The sequence below is a fragment of the Grampus griseus genome, assembly GCF_964374135.1.
Source record: "Grampus griseus genome assembly, chromosome: 20".
In the NCBI taxonomy this organism is placed as follows: Eukaryota; Metazoa; Chordata; class Mammalia; order Artiodactyla; family Delphinidae; genus Grampus; species Grampus griseus.
This window is the reverse complement of record NC_139014.1, coordinates 27,682,627-27,698,464: the sequence shown is the minus strand read 5'-3', so window position 1 is coordinate 27,698,464 and position 15,838 is coordinate 27,682,627. Positions and strand designations below refer to the sequence as shown.

The window sequence follows — 15,838 nt, the reverse complement described above, 5'->3', positions numbered from 1 at the left end:
ATGAAAATAGGTAATTTGGCTATAGACATATATATTTTGGGGAACATAATGGAGTTTCACAGTTGTTATACAATTGAATATCTAATAATCTTATATCTTAGACACAGCACTTTATTTTCAGGAACCCAAAGAAGTGATAATTTTATATTCCTAACAGGTAGGAATTTGAAAAATTTTTAAATAGCTAAAATAAGCACAAAGATATCAAGTGAGTCATCAAGAGTCTCTGAGGATGTTAAGGACCAATCTGAGTAAAGCCTAAACCCTAGGACTCTGGATTTTGAAAACTATCCATAATATCACATTGTCCTGATACTAACAATGGATTATTATATGTAAATTGTACCTCAATGTAGATGATTTTTTTTTTAAAGTATTAGAAACATGGTTGTCATATTAAGTTCTCTCCCTAGTATTGGTGTCAGTCAAAATTTAGGGGTCATTATAAATCCAGATCATGTCCACAAAAGCAAGAAAATGCAACTGCACTACTTTCAGACAAAGCCACAAGGCAGCAACTATAAGCCTGAGTAAATGGATCTGGTTTTTATTAGCCAATACTAGTTTTCACAACTTGTCACTGCTTTGTTTTTTCTGTGAATGTGTGTGTACATGGCTATGTATGAATGTGTTTGTGTATGTTCTATATTTTGTATTTAATCTGCTGCCATTAAGTCTCATGTGGGCTGTAAATGAAGAACATAATCAAAACCACCCAAAGAAAAAGTATGTTTTATTTTTGTGTATTTAATCCTCTAAAACAGCTACTAAAAAAGCATCAAGCCTGAGGCCTTACCCTGTTCGTTTGGTGATGGTTCCCAATGTCATTGGCTGCTTGATTTGTGCAAGAGGCATCAATACCATCAGGCTGGGGAGAGGAGAAAGCCGGGGGTTGCCAGGGTTGTTGTTGGCAAAATTATTGTAGGAGTCTTGGCTGTTGAGTTTCCCTACAAAGAGAAAAAAGAAAAGAAAAGCATCACCAAGCGAAGTTTCCTTCTCTGATAGGATTTGCACTGACTCCACTAATCTTTTAAGAAAGTTATTAAAGGCAGAAGGGATTCTAAAAGAATCATGGCTATATGGATGGAAGAAAAACAAAGGACTCTGGTAATACCAAATGTGCATTGATTATAAACAGAGACTGTAGTGTTTGAGGATGGAGGATTGGAGGATACAGAATTGGATAGATGTTACATGGTTATACAAATAATTGGTATAAAACTTAATTATAATTTTATGGTGCTATAAAGAAATATAGGATAGTAAAAGAAAATAAAATGGCAAGATCTAAATTAGTCTAGAGGAAGCATGGAACATTTCCCTAAACAAGCTTGAGAGTAAGTGGGGAGAATATTCCAGCCATGGCGACCTGCAAAGGCTCAGAGAGCAGAAGAAACATGAGTCATAAGGATGTGTATCCATAGAATGCACCACAGTAGACATAGGGTGAGACTGACAAAAGTCAATAGGCAAAAATATTGCCTTACTCCCAAAATGTACCACTCCCCACCATAAAATTAAAAAACATAAATCAACCCTTTATTTTATGATGGTATTAATACCAAAAAAAAAAAAGAATAGGCATTATGGCTCATTAACAACCAGGAAAAACAAGCTCTGTGAAATAAAATCCGATCTGCAGTGAGAGTAATTACTCTGCTCTCACCAATAAGCCAAATTCCTCTCATGCACTTATCTTTTCTCCCTCTCCATGGCTTTGTATTTTCCGGAACATCCTATAAATGAAATCACAAAGTATGTACAGTATTGTCTTGCTTCTTTCACTTGCCAATAAGCATCTGAGATTCATCCACTCTACATTTTCCTACATGTATCAATTCTTTCCTTTTTATTCCTGAGTATGATCACATTGTATGGAAGTACTTCAGTTTGTTTACCCAGTCATTGGAGAAAGGACATTTGACTTGTTTCCAACTTTTAGTTATTACAAATAGAGCTGCTATAAACATTTTTGAACAGGTTTTTGTATGAATGTAAGTTTTTAAAAAACATATAAATAATCTAGGAATGGAGTTGCTGATCATAGTAAATGAATGTTTGCATAGACATAATAATTGTATGTTTAAGGTTATGAGAAAATGCCAAACAATTTGACAAAGTAGCTGATTTCATACTCCCACCAGCAAAGTATGACAGTTCCAGTTCTTCTGCATCCACACCAGAATTTGGTATTGTTACTCTTTTTGATTTTAGCTATTCTGGCTTTTATTTGGATTTCTCTAATGGTCAAAAATGTTTAGCTTGTTGTTGTTATTGTTCATGTACTTATTTGTCATCCATATATTTTCTTTGGTAAAGTACCTATGTAAAGCTTTTGCCAATTTTAAAAACTGGGTTAATATTTTTGCTGAGATATAATTCATATACCATAAAATTCACCCTTTTAAAATGTACAATTCCATGGTGTTTAGTATATTCTACAGAGTAGAATCATATACTATGATCACTATCTAATTTCAGAACATTTTCATCACCCAAAAAGAAAGCCCATACCCATTAGTAGTCACTCTTCCTTTGCCCCACCCATCGGCTTTTGATACAGGAATCTTTTCTGTTTCTGTAGATTTGCCTATTCTGGATGTTACATATAAATGAAATCATACAGTGTAGTCTTTTGTGAGTGTTTCTTTCACTTATTATGTTTTCAAGGTTCATCCATGTTACCAAGTATCAATAGTTCAGTCCTTTAACTGGTTGAGTAATATTCCAATGTATGGATATACCACATTTATACCAGTTGATGACTATTTGGGTTGTTTTAACAGGCTACTATGAATAATGATTCTATGAACATTAGTGCACAGGTTTTTATGTGGACTTGTGCTTTCAATTTTCTTGGGTATATACACCTAGGAGTGGAACTGTTGGGTCTATATTTAACCTTTTGAGGAACTGCTAAACTGTGGCTGCACCAGTGTATGAACGCTCCAAATTCTCCACATCCTCAACAATATTTGTTATGGTCTATCTTTTTTATTTTATCTATCCTAGTGGGTGTGAAGTGGTATCTCACTGTATTTTTGATTTGCATTTTACTAATGACTAATGATGTTAAACATCTTTTTCATGTGCATTTTGGTAATTTGTATACCTTCTTTGGAGAAATGTCTATCCAAAATGTTTACCCAAAATTGAGTTATCTTTTTATTGTTCAGTTGTAACAGCTAATTATATTCTCAGAATGTAAGTCCCTTATCAAATACATGATTTATAAATATTTTCTCCCATTCCATGTGTCATCTTTCACTTTCTTCATGGTATGCTTTGAAACATAAAAGTTTTTAATTTTGATGAACTCTTTATATTTTCTTTAGTTGCTTATTCTTTTGTTGTCATATCTAAGAAACCACTGCCCAGTCCAAGGACACAAAGATTTAGAGCTATGTTTTCTTCTAAGAGTTTTATATATTTTTAGCTCTAACATTTAGGTCTCTGACCAATTTTTTTTTTTTTTTTTTTTGCGGTACGTGGGCCTCTCACTGTTGTGGCCCCTCCCATTGTGGAGCACAGGCTCCAGACACGCAGGTCCAGTGGCCACGGCTCATGGGCCCAGCCGCTCCGTGGCATGTGAGATGCTCCCGGACCGGGGCACAAACCCGCGTCCCCTGCATCGGCAGGTGGACTCTCAACCACTGCGTCACCAGGGAAGCCCTCTCTGACCAATTTTGAATTAATTTTTATAGATGGTGTGAGGTAGGGGTTCAACTTCATTCTTTTGAATGTTGAATATCCACTTGTTCCAGCATCATTTGTTGAAAAGATATTCTTTCCCACACCAATGGACTGGCCTGGTACCCTTGCTGAAAATCTAACGACTATAAATGTAAGAAATCATTTATGGATCTTACTCCCATATTTCAAAAGTTCTTTATATATTCTGGATATAAACCTTTTATAAGATACATGATTCTTAAATATTTTCTACCCTGCTGCGACTTGTCTTTTTCTTCTCTTACAGATCTTTTAACAAGCAAAATATTTTTTCATAAATTCCACTTTATGAATTTGTTTCTTTTGTACATTTTTTGCTTCAAAAATTCAATCTAGGGGCTTCCCTGGTGGCGCAGTGGTTGGGAATCTGCCTGCCAATGCAGGGGACACGGGTTCGAGCCCTGGTCTGGGAAGATCCCACATGCTGCGGAGCAACTGGGCCCGTGAGCCACAACTACTGAGCCTGCGCATCTGGAGCCTGTGCCCCACAAGAGAGGCCACGATAGTGAAAGGCCCATGCACTGCAATAAAGAGTGGTCCCTGCTTGCTGCAACTGGAGAAAGCCCTCACACAGAAACGAAGACCCAACACAGCCATAAATAAATAAATAAATTTAATCTAAAAACTTTTTAACTTTTATATTTTACACTTATTTACTACAACCTTACAAATACGCATTTCGAATTTTTTTGTTTTTTAACCAGTGTCCTCAAAATAGTACCTATAATGTCTATTACTTCAATACTCTGACACTTGAAATCTGAGGCAAGTCAGGATCCATGATCTCTTTTGCTTTTTCCATTTAATGATATCCTGGCCTAATGACAAACTTAAAGCTAAATTTTGTTAAGCAGACATGTTATGTCAGTTTGTACTGCTATCTGAAAATAAATAGAAAACACATATGGTCACTGAAAAGAAAGAAAGGAGAATAGCAGAAGGGAACACACTATACTGTAGAGCAGAAGCACCCATTTGGACATTTACTATTTCTATATTATTTGATGTCACCAGCTTGTAAGCCTACCACTACAAAATTCAAATAAGTTACACATCTCCCAGAGAGAAGGTTATGAAATATAAAGACAGAAGTTGGGATTACATTATCAATGTCCTCTTCAGATACAAGCCACATGGAGTTAGAAAATTTAGATCAGTGTGTTTGTTGTTTTTCATTTCCAAATTGTTTTGAAATTCTGCCATATCAGGATGACTTCTAAAATAGCCATTACATAAACCCTTACCCAAATACACACATACAGAACTCACTGAAGACAATACTTTCAAAACTCCTATAACACTTATTCACTTTTTTCCAGGAAGAATAAGGACTGTGAAGCATCTCTGTCACTGCAAATAACGGTTTTTCAGAGGAACTTAAGATAGAAAAAAAAAACAGAAAAATCGTGCTGAATTCCTTTTCTTTCTAAGACAGTCAGTGGTCTGTTACGCTTCTTTGATGGATCATTATATCCAACAAAACTTGCTGCTTCCACCTATATTTTGTCATTATCTGCAAAAATGCCAGCTGGGATTTTGACAGGGATTGCACTGAATCTGTTGATCAGTATAGGGAGCACTGACATCTTAAGAATATTAATTCTTCCAAGCCAAGAACATTGGATGTCTTTCCACTTATGTAGGTATCCTTTAATTTCATTGAATACTGTTTGGATCTGAATCTAATTTGGATCTGAAATCAGACCACAACCAAGCCAAGAACATGGGATGTCTTTCCACTTATGTAGGTATCCTTTAATTTCTTTGAATATTGTTTGGATCTGAATCTAATTTGGATCTGAAATCAGACCGCAACACGAAATATGTCACAAGCTAATGAAATTCAAGGACTATGTTTAACACACACATTTCACAATGAGCAGTCAAATATTTGTTGAGTGCCTTAGCCTAAGATCACACACTGTGAGGACTGCATTCTTTGCTGTCACAAAGCTTACAGTCTAATATGCATGAAACAGGAATAATTAAGTGCTAATTGCCTAGCACTAAAGATAAGTACACACGGGATCAATTATTTGGAGAAGAGATCATAGAGCAGATGAGACATAACCTAGGCTTTGAAAGATGGGTATAATATGGATAAGAGCAGAAGAGTAGAAATATTCTGAGGATAAGGATAACATGAAGAGGAGAGCATGTAAAGTGATGCCACAGATGTGAGCAATAGTAAGAAATCTCTAACTAGGAGAGAATTATAATGGAAAGCAATGGATAGATAATATATTTCAGTTTTAGAAGAATATTTCAATTGAGGCAGAGGAGTAGGAACTTAGGTACCTAAATTATTCAGCAAGGGAACAGAACAGATTTTGAGATCACTGAACTTTACGGATAGGATGCGTAGTCTAGAAAAAGGAAGTGATTTCACTGAGAAGCTCCAAATCTTGTGGTTTAGTTAGCCATAACTTAAAACCCTTCGCTGGCTCACCAAGATAAAACCACCTAAAGGGAGCATACGAAGTACATCACATCTATCCCTCGCAGCCTTCTATCTTATTGTCAAGCAACACTCAAGTATTTATGAGCTTTTATTCTTGGTGTCTGTGTTCATGGTGTAGCCTGTGAAACCCAGTGCATCTGAAAGAGTAAAATAAGTTGGGTATATTTCATAAGAATTCATAAGTGTCTGACATATTTTACTATGTGGTAAGCAATTTATAAAAATAGCTTTAATTAAAGAATAAATAAAATGGTCAACAATGACAAGGTTCAGAAAGGCAAACATAGAGAGAAAACTAGTAACTCTGGTAATCTTCAATAGGGTAGCTTCACTAAAGAGGTGACAAATCATATGGAAAGGGATAAGTAAAGGGAGCGTTGATAGGAAATGATTCCGGTAATGGATACAGAACACAAATTTAAGGACTTTGGAGCTGAAAAGAAGCCGTTAACAAGATGAGATACTGTACCAGGCAAAGGTTTCATTCAACATTCATTCTTTCAACTCACACTTTTTGAGCCTTATTGGTATGAGGCCCTGTTCCAGTCCTGGATAAATAAGTTCAACGGACTCCTAAAGAGGTCATAACATAATGAGACAGAAATACTACAGGTCTTTAAAGAATTTAATGGGAGAAAAAGTGCTAATAAAGATATCTGCAAAATGTCTCAGGAACAAAAAGGAAGGAGACGTTTTTCATTGTTGTTTTAAAGGGACGATATGCAAATTTTGAGTATAGAGGAAGGAACTTGGATCTTCTCATCTTCACTTTTCTAGTAGAAAATAAAGGATGAGAGCTGTGTGAACAATTAATTCAGGAATTAGTAAAATGAGGGAACTAGCTTAGACAAGACATCTCATTAACTCACACGTAATGATCTACGTATAAAAATATATGTTAAAAGCACAAAATTTAAAAATGAAAGTTCATACTGAATCAAATACACAAAAATAGTATAATGATCCTTTCTTCCCTTTTCAATTGTTCAAAGTCTTTGTTTAAAGACAATTTTCACTATCTCTTTCTTGTGTCATGGATTTTCTTTGAAAATGAAGTTAGAATCTAACAAACCCCCAGATTTACCCTCCACAAAAACTGTTAAGACTCCTCCAGAGTAGGAGCAGTATCTTACTAGTTGTTGACGGCTCAGTAAATGCTGAATGAAGGGAGGAAATATATTTTTTCTCATATCCAGGAAGTATAGGAAAATACAGCCCTATGATCTATAGAAAAAAAATTAATTTTGGAGGGGACACCCAAAGTCCTTCAGAAGATAGCCAGGTGCTGGAACCCATGGCTTTCACTAGTCTCCTTAGTCTTAGGTTGACTCGGCCAGGAGCCTAGACTTGGTAACTTTAAGAATAGATCCTCAGGGCTTCCCTGATGGTACAGTGGTTGGGAGTCTGCCTGCCGATGCAGGGGACACGGGTTCGTGCCCCGGTCCGGGAAGATCCCACATGCTGCGGAGTGGCTGGGGCCATGAGCCATGGCCGCTGAGCCTGCACTCCGCAACGGGAGAGGCCACAGCGGTGGGAAGCCCGCGTACCGCAAAAAAAAAAAAAAAAAAAAAAAAAAAAAAGAACAGATCTTCAGACACTTCCTTATGGATATATCAAACCTAAATTTCTGGGCCAGGATTATTTTTGAAGCCTGAAGCTTCTTAATACAATGAGGCTCAGCAGAAGAAACTCGTAGTATCCTAAGTCTTGGACGCGGATTAAGCCTGTCCCTCCATTTTACACTTCAATTTCCCTTTGGACAGACAGGGAGAGCAGCACTTTCTTTGCTCCACCTTCTAGGCATATATATGATTGTAACAGTAAAATTAAAAATTTCTGAGATCAGTGAAGAGTCACTACATCAATTCTAAATGTCACCTTCAGCAACCATTCTTTACTATGCTTTTCTCTTTATTGTATGAGTGAAAACAGTGGAGGCTGTTTAATTGCAATTTCAGTAGTGGGCTTCATAAAACCTTAAAATACATATAATATTTCACACAGCATTATACTTACAAATTCCAGCTGGGAAAAGACCTGTAAGTGACAAATGCCATGAGAATGGATATTCTCACAGTATTTCTGGCACATCCAAACAGAGGAAGTCTCAAAAATCTCATGAGAAAATAAGCTCTTCTAAAACTCTCATCCCAGTTTTTTGGACTTACTCTATATAGATAAACTTCCATAAGCCTTCAGGCTTTTGGGTCTTTAACCAAATCCACCAGAGCTTTGATCCTTTAGAGGTTTACCAGTCCCCAAGATAGACAGAGCTCTCTTGGGGTGGGGGAAAAATCCCAAGTTCCAATAAAATGCTTTCTCAATAAATTAAAGCAGGAATTCTATTTGAGAATAGAAAATAATTTAAAAATCAGAATTTTCAAAACATCCTTTGATGTTTAAAGCGATATTTTGTTTTCAGTTGTTTATTTGTTTACGTTATTATTGTTTTTAATGTCACAATACAAAGCCCGAAGCCAGAACAGTTCACATCGGGGTTTAACCACTGACTTTTTGTATTTACTTGTACAAGTTTGCATTTTTGAAAAAGGAATTATGAAAACAATCTCATGTGCTCCTTTTTTCTCCCCCGTTCTGCCTTTTGGATGAAGAATACCTGCAGGTACGTTGGGGAAAGAAACTTTCAATCTCCACATTAACACACAGCACCTCTGTCTGTGTGTGAGGCTGATGTGATGTAATCTCTGCTTACTAAAAATGTTTCTAACTTCAAAATGCCACCTTATCATGTATGCACTGTCCCAAAGTATGTTTTCCCAGACTTTCTATACTATAAACACACAGGGGGAAAATGGATGAAGTTGAGGATAAAAGAGAGAAAATAACAATGGGCTTTGTTGCTGTGCTGGAGGAACAGCCTGTCAGGTCAGCTTTTCAGAGGCATATTCCCAAACCAGTCATCATTAACGGACTCACTTCCACAGGAAAAAAAAAAAAAAGACAGAGTCTGAAAACTCCGGACAAAAGAAATCCCTGCAGACAAAGTAAAAACAAATTAAAAGACCCATTATAAAACACAGATGCTACAAGGAAAATAAACTTTCCAAGATTTACTGGGCTTTGACAAACTTGAACATTTGTGGAAAAGACATCAGCAACAACTCCCAGGTAATGTGGCTGCAAAGCTAGACTCCTTTCTGTTTTATCTTTACCCTCCCTGCAGAAGCTGCCAGGTTGGTATTCTTAGCTTCTGAATGCATGATGTGAGAACATGTGAATGCGGCAAAGTGCCAGCCACAAGAAATCTCTAAAAGCCAGCAAGGTCCTGAGATTACTGCCCATTTCAGATTATGCTAAATATTAAAGTTAATACCAGTGTATCTGTGTGTACACCTTCATTTCTTCTTAAATGCAAACCAGAAGAGGAAAAATAAGACGTAAATGCAATTATAGGCCTCCTCCCTCCCCTTTAAAAAATTTCCCTATCTTACCATACAGCGAAGTAAGATGAATGAGTTCAGTTAAAATAACATTAAGCAATCAAGGAATCAGAGTTGTAGGTGAGAAAGTACCTTAAAACGGTATCACTTCAGTGAAAAAGAGAAAACTTTTTGTTATAGGATTCTAGAGGCACAAGCTACAAATTACTGCTAATGAGGGTCTGAGGAAGATTCTAGGAACAGAGGTGTAAGAAAATAAGAACTACAATGGAATCAAGGACACCAAATGGAGAGTGTGGAGGATAAAGAAGCATTGTCTTTTATTGTCATTAGGGATGCAGGGATAAACATAAAAATGGCAAAGGTTCATGTGGAAAAAAGCAAAATGACACTAGGCAGTGTTGATGGTGTCCTAAGGGAGAGCACAGCTTTTAGGAGGTCTGCATTATCTTCTCACTTTTTTTTTTTTTTGTGGTACGCGGGCCTCTCACTGCTGTGGCCTCTCCCACCGCGGAGCACAGGCTCCGGACGCGCAGGCCCAGTGGCCATGGCTCATGGGCCCAGCCGCTCCGCGGCATGTGGGATCCCCCGGACCGGGGCATGAACCCGTGTCCCCTGCATCGGCAGGCGGACTCTCAGCCACTGCACCACCAGGGAAGCCCATCTTCTCACTTTTTGACCCTTAACATGGACACAGACTTCATTCCTTTGGGCACTCCATTTTTTCTGAAGGTTTACTAAAGAAACATATAGAAACGAGACTCCTACAATAGTTTCAAATTCTGTTCTCATCACCCTTCCACACACCTGTCCACAAGATCCACTCTTGTTCTAAGATATAAACCTCTCAGTCAGTGTCCTTGGTCTGCTAATATTTTGAACCCTTACATTTTGAAATTGGAGTAACGAGGCACACTAAGAGGCAATGTGGATGTGACAACCTGGCACCCCTGAGAAGATAAATATATAGGAAGAACCCTATTCCCAAATATCCCATTATTATCCTACTTCAACCAACTTCTTTACTCTAAGACCTCATGTAGATGGTCTACTCCCAACATCATGTCTTTCCAAAATAAAAATCAGGTAACAAGTTCATATGGGGCTTTTTTGGTGCTTTTTGCTTTCCACAGAAGACCAAAACGTTCGGTCTGCTTTTAGTATCCTGCTGTGGAATTGACAGGGATAAAAATCCAAAATATACCAATGAGTTTAACTAAGTTAACTCTGTAGTTGAACAGCTCCCGACTTCTTGACTCTGTCAAAAACGGTACAATGGTAGCTTGTTTTGTAACAATCCCTGGAAATGTAGGCTCTGAAAACCTAAAAACACTGCTTAGCACTTGCTTGCCATCTAATTTAACATTAAAGCTTTCTCAGCCAAACACTCGATAATTATTTAATCAAAACCAAATAGAGTCCTTTTGGAATATATAAAAAGTATCCTGTGCAAACAGGAATTTCTTGAATGTGGGTTGTTTGGGGTTGACATTGGAGTCTCTGTTTCTCTTTTTCTTTCTTTCTCTCTTTTTTTCCCCTTTCCTAGATGAGAATGACAAGCTTCCCAGCTGCAGTTCCAGGACTTTCACCCTCCTTTTTGACCTTTTCTCAGGCGTATTCCAGTATAATCTGTAATCTACTCAAGTAGGAAGAGGAAACAGCAGCGCCCTGGTGAGAAACAGTGCCTTCTGACCCACATACCAAACTGGGCGGAAGCAATGCTTGTTCACAGAAGCCAAGGAGAGCAGAACACACACAATTAAAAGAAAATGAATAATACATCCCTATTTTTTGAAAGACTGTTAACAGAACAACCAAACAGTTTTGGTGACAAAGTACAAGATAGGAAGCGTTCAAGGACAATTCTGACTAGGCACTGACTTGTTTCTCCCTGTAAAATTTTTGGAGAGTAATAGGTGGTGAAGCAAAGATACTGCAAAAACATATATGCATTTCAAGCGAAACATTTGTTGCTTTTTCAAGTAAACAGTTCACAACACAACAGACAGGTACTTTGGGGGAGGGATGTGAAGGTAGAAAGATAAGAAATATTCCCCACAAAATTAACTTGAAAACAAGAACCCAATTTTTTTTTTCTTTGCAAGATGGGGTTGAGGTTTTTAATGATACTGTCATTACTCTTCCCACTACATACAAAGTAGCTGCACGGAACTTTGCACTAGTACTAACTAAATGTCAGTAGAATTAAAACTTCACATTCTGGAGACTTGAAACTGTACTATTTTTCAGATATTAATCAATATATAAATTTATAGGGGCTCCCTGGTGGCACAGTGGTTAAGAATCCGCCTGCCAATGCAGGGGACACGGGTTTGAGCCCTGGTCCGGGAAGATCCCACATGCCACAGAGCAACTAAGCCCGTGCGCCACAACTACTAAGCCTGCACTCTAGAGCCCACAAGCCACAACTACTGAGCCTGCGTTCCACAACTACTGAAGCCCGCGCGCCTAGAGCCCGTGTTCTGCAACAAGAGAAGCCATAGCAATAAGAAGCCCGCGAACCGCAACAAAGAGTAGCCCCCGCTCGCTGCAACTAGAGAAAGCCCGTGTGCAGCAACGAAGACCCAACGCAGCCATTAATTAATTAATTAATTAAAAGTATATATATAAATTTATAAATATTCAAATACACAATGTGCTAGGTAGTTTCCTTTTCTAGTCTGAATACTTTTTTACCAGTTTATTATCTTAATGTGTTCACGACTGTTACATGTAAATGTGTTTTTCTTTCCTTAATCCAAAACTAAATAAATTTAGAAAATTTACACATAAAAATTAAAAGTCAAAAGGAACTAACTAACTGTTGCTAAAACTATATGTAGAACAAGATTAGTCTACACTACTCCAAAAAGATACTAAAGCTGTCTGAGAACAAGGATCCTTGGACTGCAAAAATAAGCCTAGAAGGGGAGATAAGTCAGAAACAACATTCAAAAAAATACAAATAAGAGGAAATAGGAAATATTTCCAAAAAGTTTCAGAGATAAAAAGTGTATGGGGACAAGCACTGAAATAAACTGCATGAAAATCTTCTGTCTGCATCTCCTCTCCACTATACTTTTGGCACCATTTGTTCACACAGCCAACCCAAATTTACAAGATGAATTTTAAAAATCTCCTCCCATAAGTGGGAAGTTCATTACCTTAGTTTATTATTCTTGCAGCATTCCAAGATTTGGGATGAAGACAATTTGTAAGAGCTGGTGCTCTTAATATTTAAGAAGTTTCAGCAATTTTTAATTCATTTTAAACCTTAGGATTGTAGTTTACCACTCTTTCCACAATGAAAAATCAAGGAAGACAGTCAATGGACTATATTTAACAGTAGAGGGAACAATGCAAACTGTTTGTATAAAGAAGGAGAATAAATGAAAAAGATCTTGGGATTTTACTTTAAGAATCAAGTTATTAAAAAAAAAAAAAGAATCAAGTTATTCCTAAAGACGTAAGCAACCTCAAAATTCCCCACTCTTCTGAATCGAAGAGTAGAGTTTTGGGACTAAGTGCTCAGAAGTGAAGACATTTAATAACCCTAGTGCAAAATCCCCAGAATTAAAAATCCCATAATCTAGCAGCACTTAGACCAAATCTGTGATTAAATGAGTTCCCCAAAGTATAAATAAATCCTCATTAAAATTATTTTTTGAAAATATTCCACACCCATATCTCCCATGCTTATCTCGCAATGAATTCTGTATCATGTCAACAAGATCAAACAGAAGCACTTCACTGTTCAAGGAAAAAAAAAGGAAACTTATCTGCATCATTCAATAAACATAATGCTATTAAAACTGTTGAACCTATAAGATATGGAAAAACGGGAGCTGGTACTGAAATAAAAAGAAACACTGTAACAAGATAAAATACTGAATAAGTTGCAAGATTTAAGGTGTAATGTTTTTAGACTTGGAGGACTCAAAATAATTTAACATTTGCAGAACTGGTCTTTTTCCAGTACATTAAACACTGTATACTAAGGAAAAATTAAATATTAAAATCAAAGTATTTTCTGCTGAATAACAACGATCGTAGTAAAATGTAAGCAACTTTCATAATAATCAAAAAGATATAATTCAAAATAGCAAAGATGCTCCCCACAACCTCCTTCCCGCTCCCTTACCCCCACTCCACAGAAGCCTTCCTTCTTTTTACTTATGACTGTTAAGGATATTTTCTGGCTCTATTTCAGCATCATGACTCAGGTCATGAGAAGTGTCAAAGATGCATTTCCTTCAGATGGGAAAGAGCAACAGATTTTAACAACCATACAAAGATGGGAGTACTGTGCAAAAGAGCCAAATCAGCATTTTTGACAGCAGGGAAGATAAAACCTTTTATACTCACATATATTTTATTTCCAGCTTAAAAACATTTAAATATCATTCTATCAAAATATGCTCACATGTTCTGCTCAAGAAGAAAACAGGAAACCCATTCTCAATATAGCTGCCTAAATTATCAACAATTTGTGAGAGTATTGTTCACCGACAAAAAAAGAAAAAGAAAGAAATCAAAGTACACATATGAACATTAATAAATAGTTCGAGTCCTTGTCTTCCAAACTTATTTTTCCAAAGGCAAAACCATGAATTTACCTGTATGCATAAAAACTCCTTTGACAGAAAGTCCTTGAGAATGAAAATCACAAAGAGGAGTGATACCATGACCATATCTGGGCACCTGAGAATGACGACTCTACTTCTTTCCCTGTAATTCTTCTGCCTTAGCAGAAACACTTATTCTTAATCAGCTGGGTTATTGCCAGAAAACCATAATCATTTATCAGTACTGTTGTTTTATATTTTCTTTCATCCATGATTTTTTCAAAAGCATACACATTTCAATCCATTCCAAATTGGACAGGAGTGAAATATTATTGAACATTTGTTAAGAATTCCCTACTCATGATGCTTCTCAACACTGAAAAGGGAATGGCCTGTCTCTTCTGAAGCTGCCAACAACAACAATGCCCACACTAAATCCACTCTATCCATTTTGAAATAGTTTCACTCTTGTGCCTCATTCTAGCTTCAATATTCTCACCTGCAAAAACACATCATCCAATGTTAATACCTCTTTCAATGAACCTTAAATCCCTTTCCTTTTCTCATCCTCTTCCAAATTCTAAATGTCATTTTATGCTAAGAACCTATTATGCTAAGAACCATAACGGTTTCTATTTCTCAGTATGTGTAATGCTGGCACAGCAGCGACTTCACTCTCCGTACCCTTTTGTAGTTTACAAACTATAAGCCAGCAGTCATATTTTTACTTCCTGCTCAGATTTTTAAGTTCAAGACTGCTCATGGCTGCTACTCCCAAGTCTCATAATTTCTAAATCTGTTTATTTGGGTCACTCATGAAGACACTGGTCATTGTGTATCCTAAGAAGCCCAATTCCTTCTCTCTTCTCCCCCTCCAATTTTTCTAAAACCAAATTTTGAAAAAATATTTCAATGGAACCTGACCAGAATTTTCTTACTTAATCGTCTTCCTCACTGGAAAAGTAAGGCTAACTTAACATGCAAATAGGTAAGCCAAATCCTCTTGTAATTAGTTATTCTAATCACCAGACTAAAACAATGTTGAAGGGTCAACTCCCTGAAAATTAACTTGTAATTCTATTGCCAGAACGTTTCTAGAGAATTCCTTCGTGGGGAAACTGACCAGTCAAAGTGAAAAGATCTACAAATACTATTGATTGGGGGGTACCCTAATAAAACTGATAGACCAGTTGGACCTATAAACTGGTATGAGCTACTTGTGCTCAAAGAGCTTCCAATCAGTTCTTTAGTATGGATGTGTTGATTAGGTGAATAAATATGAAATAACAAAATAAATCAAATAATAATAAATTTTTTTAAATAAAATAAAAAATAAAAATGATCAGCCAAGGATTCCTACACATTCCGGCCAGTATTTTAGTTTAATCAGTCTGAGATTGGGCCCAGGCATCAGTACTTTTTTAATCTATCCAGGTAAATTATAATGTACAATCAGGGTTGAGAGTCCAAGAAGAAAGATAATGATGACCACAAAAAAAACTGAAAAAGGAACTCAAAGGAAACAGAGATACTACCAGGAGCAAATAAGTGCATCCAAAATTATAACTATCTTTTAAAGAGATAAACAATTTTACATCTGTGAAATAAGAAAAGGATGTGAAAATAAGAGAAACATTCATAGGAAAGGTTATTAAAAACATATTGCACAAATAAAAATC

The 15,838-nt window shown here is 36.7% G+C and overlaps 1 protein-coding gene across 5 annotated transcripts in view; it reads right to left on the bottom strand.

Annotated features, from left to right (window-relative positions):
* The window catches only part of BCAS3 (BCAS3 microtubule associated cell migration factor), a 572,645-nt gene that overhangs the window by 335,866 nt on the left and 220,941 nt on the right, over positions 1-15,838 (bottom strand). For all 5 annotated transcript variants that reach the window (XM_082679094.1, XM_082679096.1, XM_082679097.1 and 2 more), the window contains exon 16: positions 797-947. In XM_082679094.1, the coding sequence (XP_082535220.1) occupies positions 797-947 (151 nt within the window). The remainder of the gene's footprint in view (positions 1-796; positions 948-15,838) is intronic.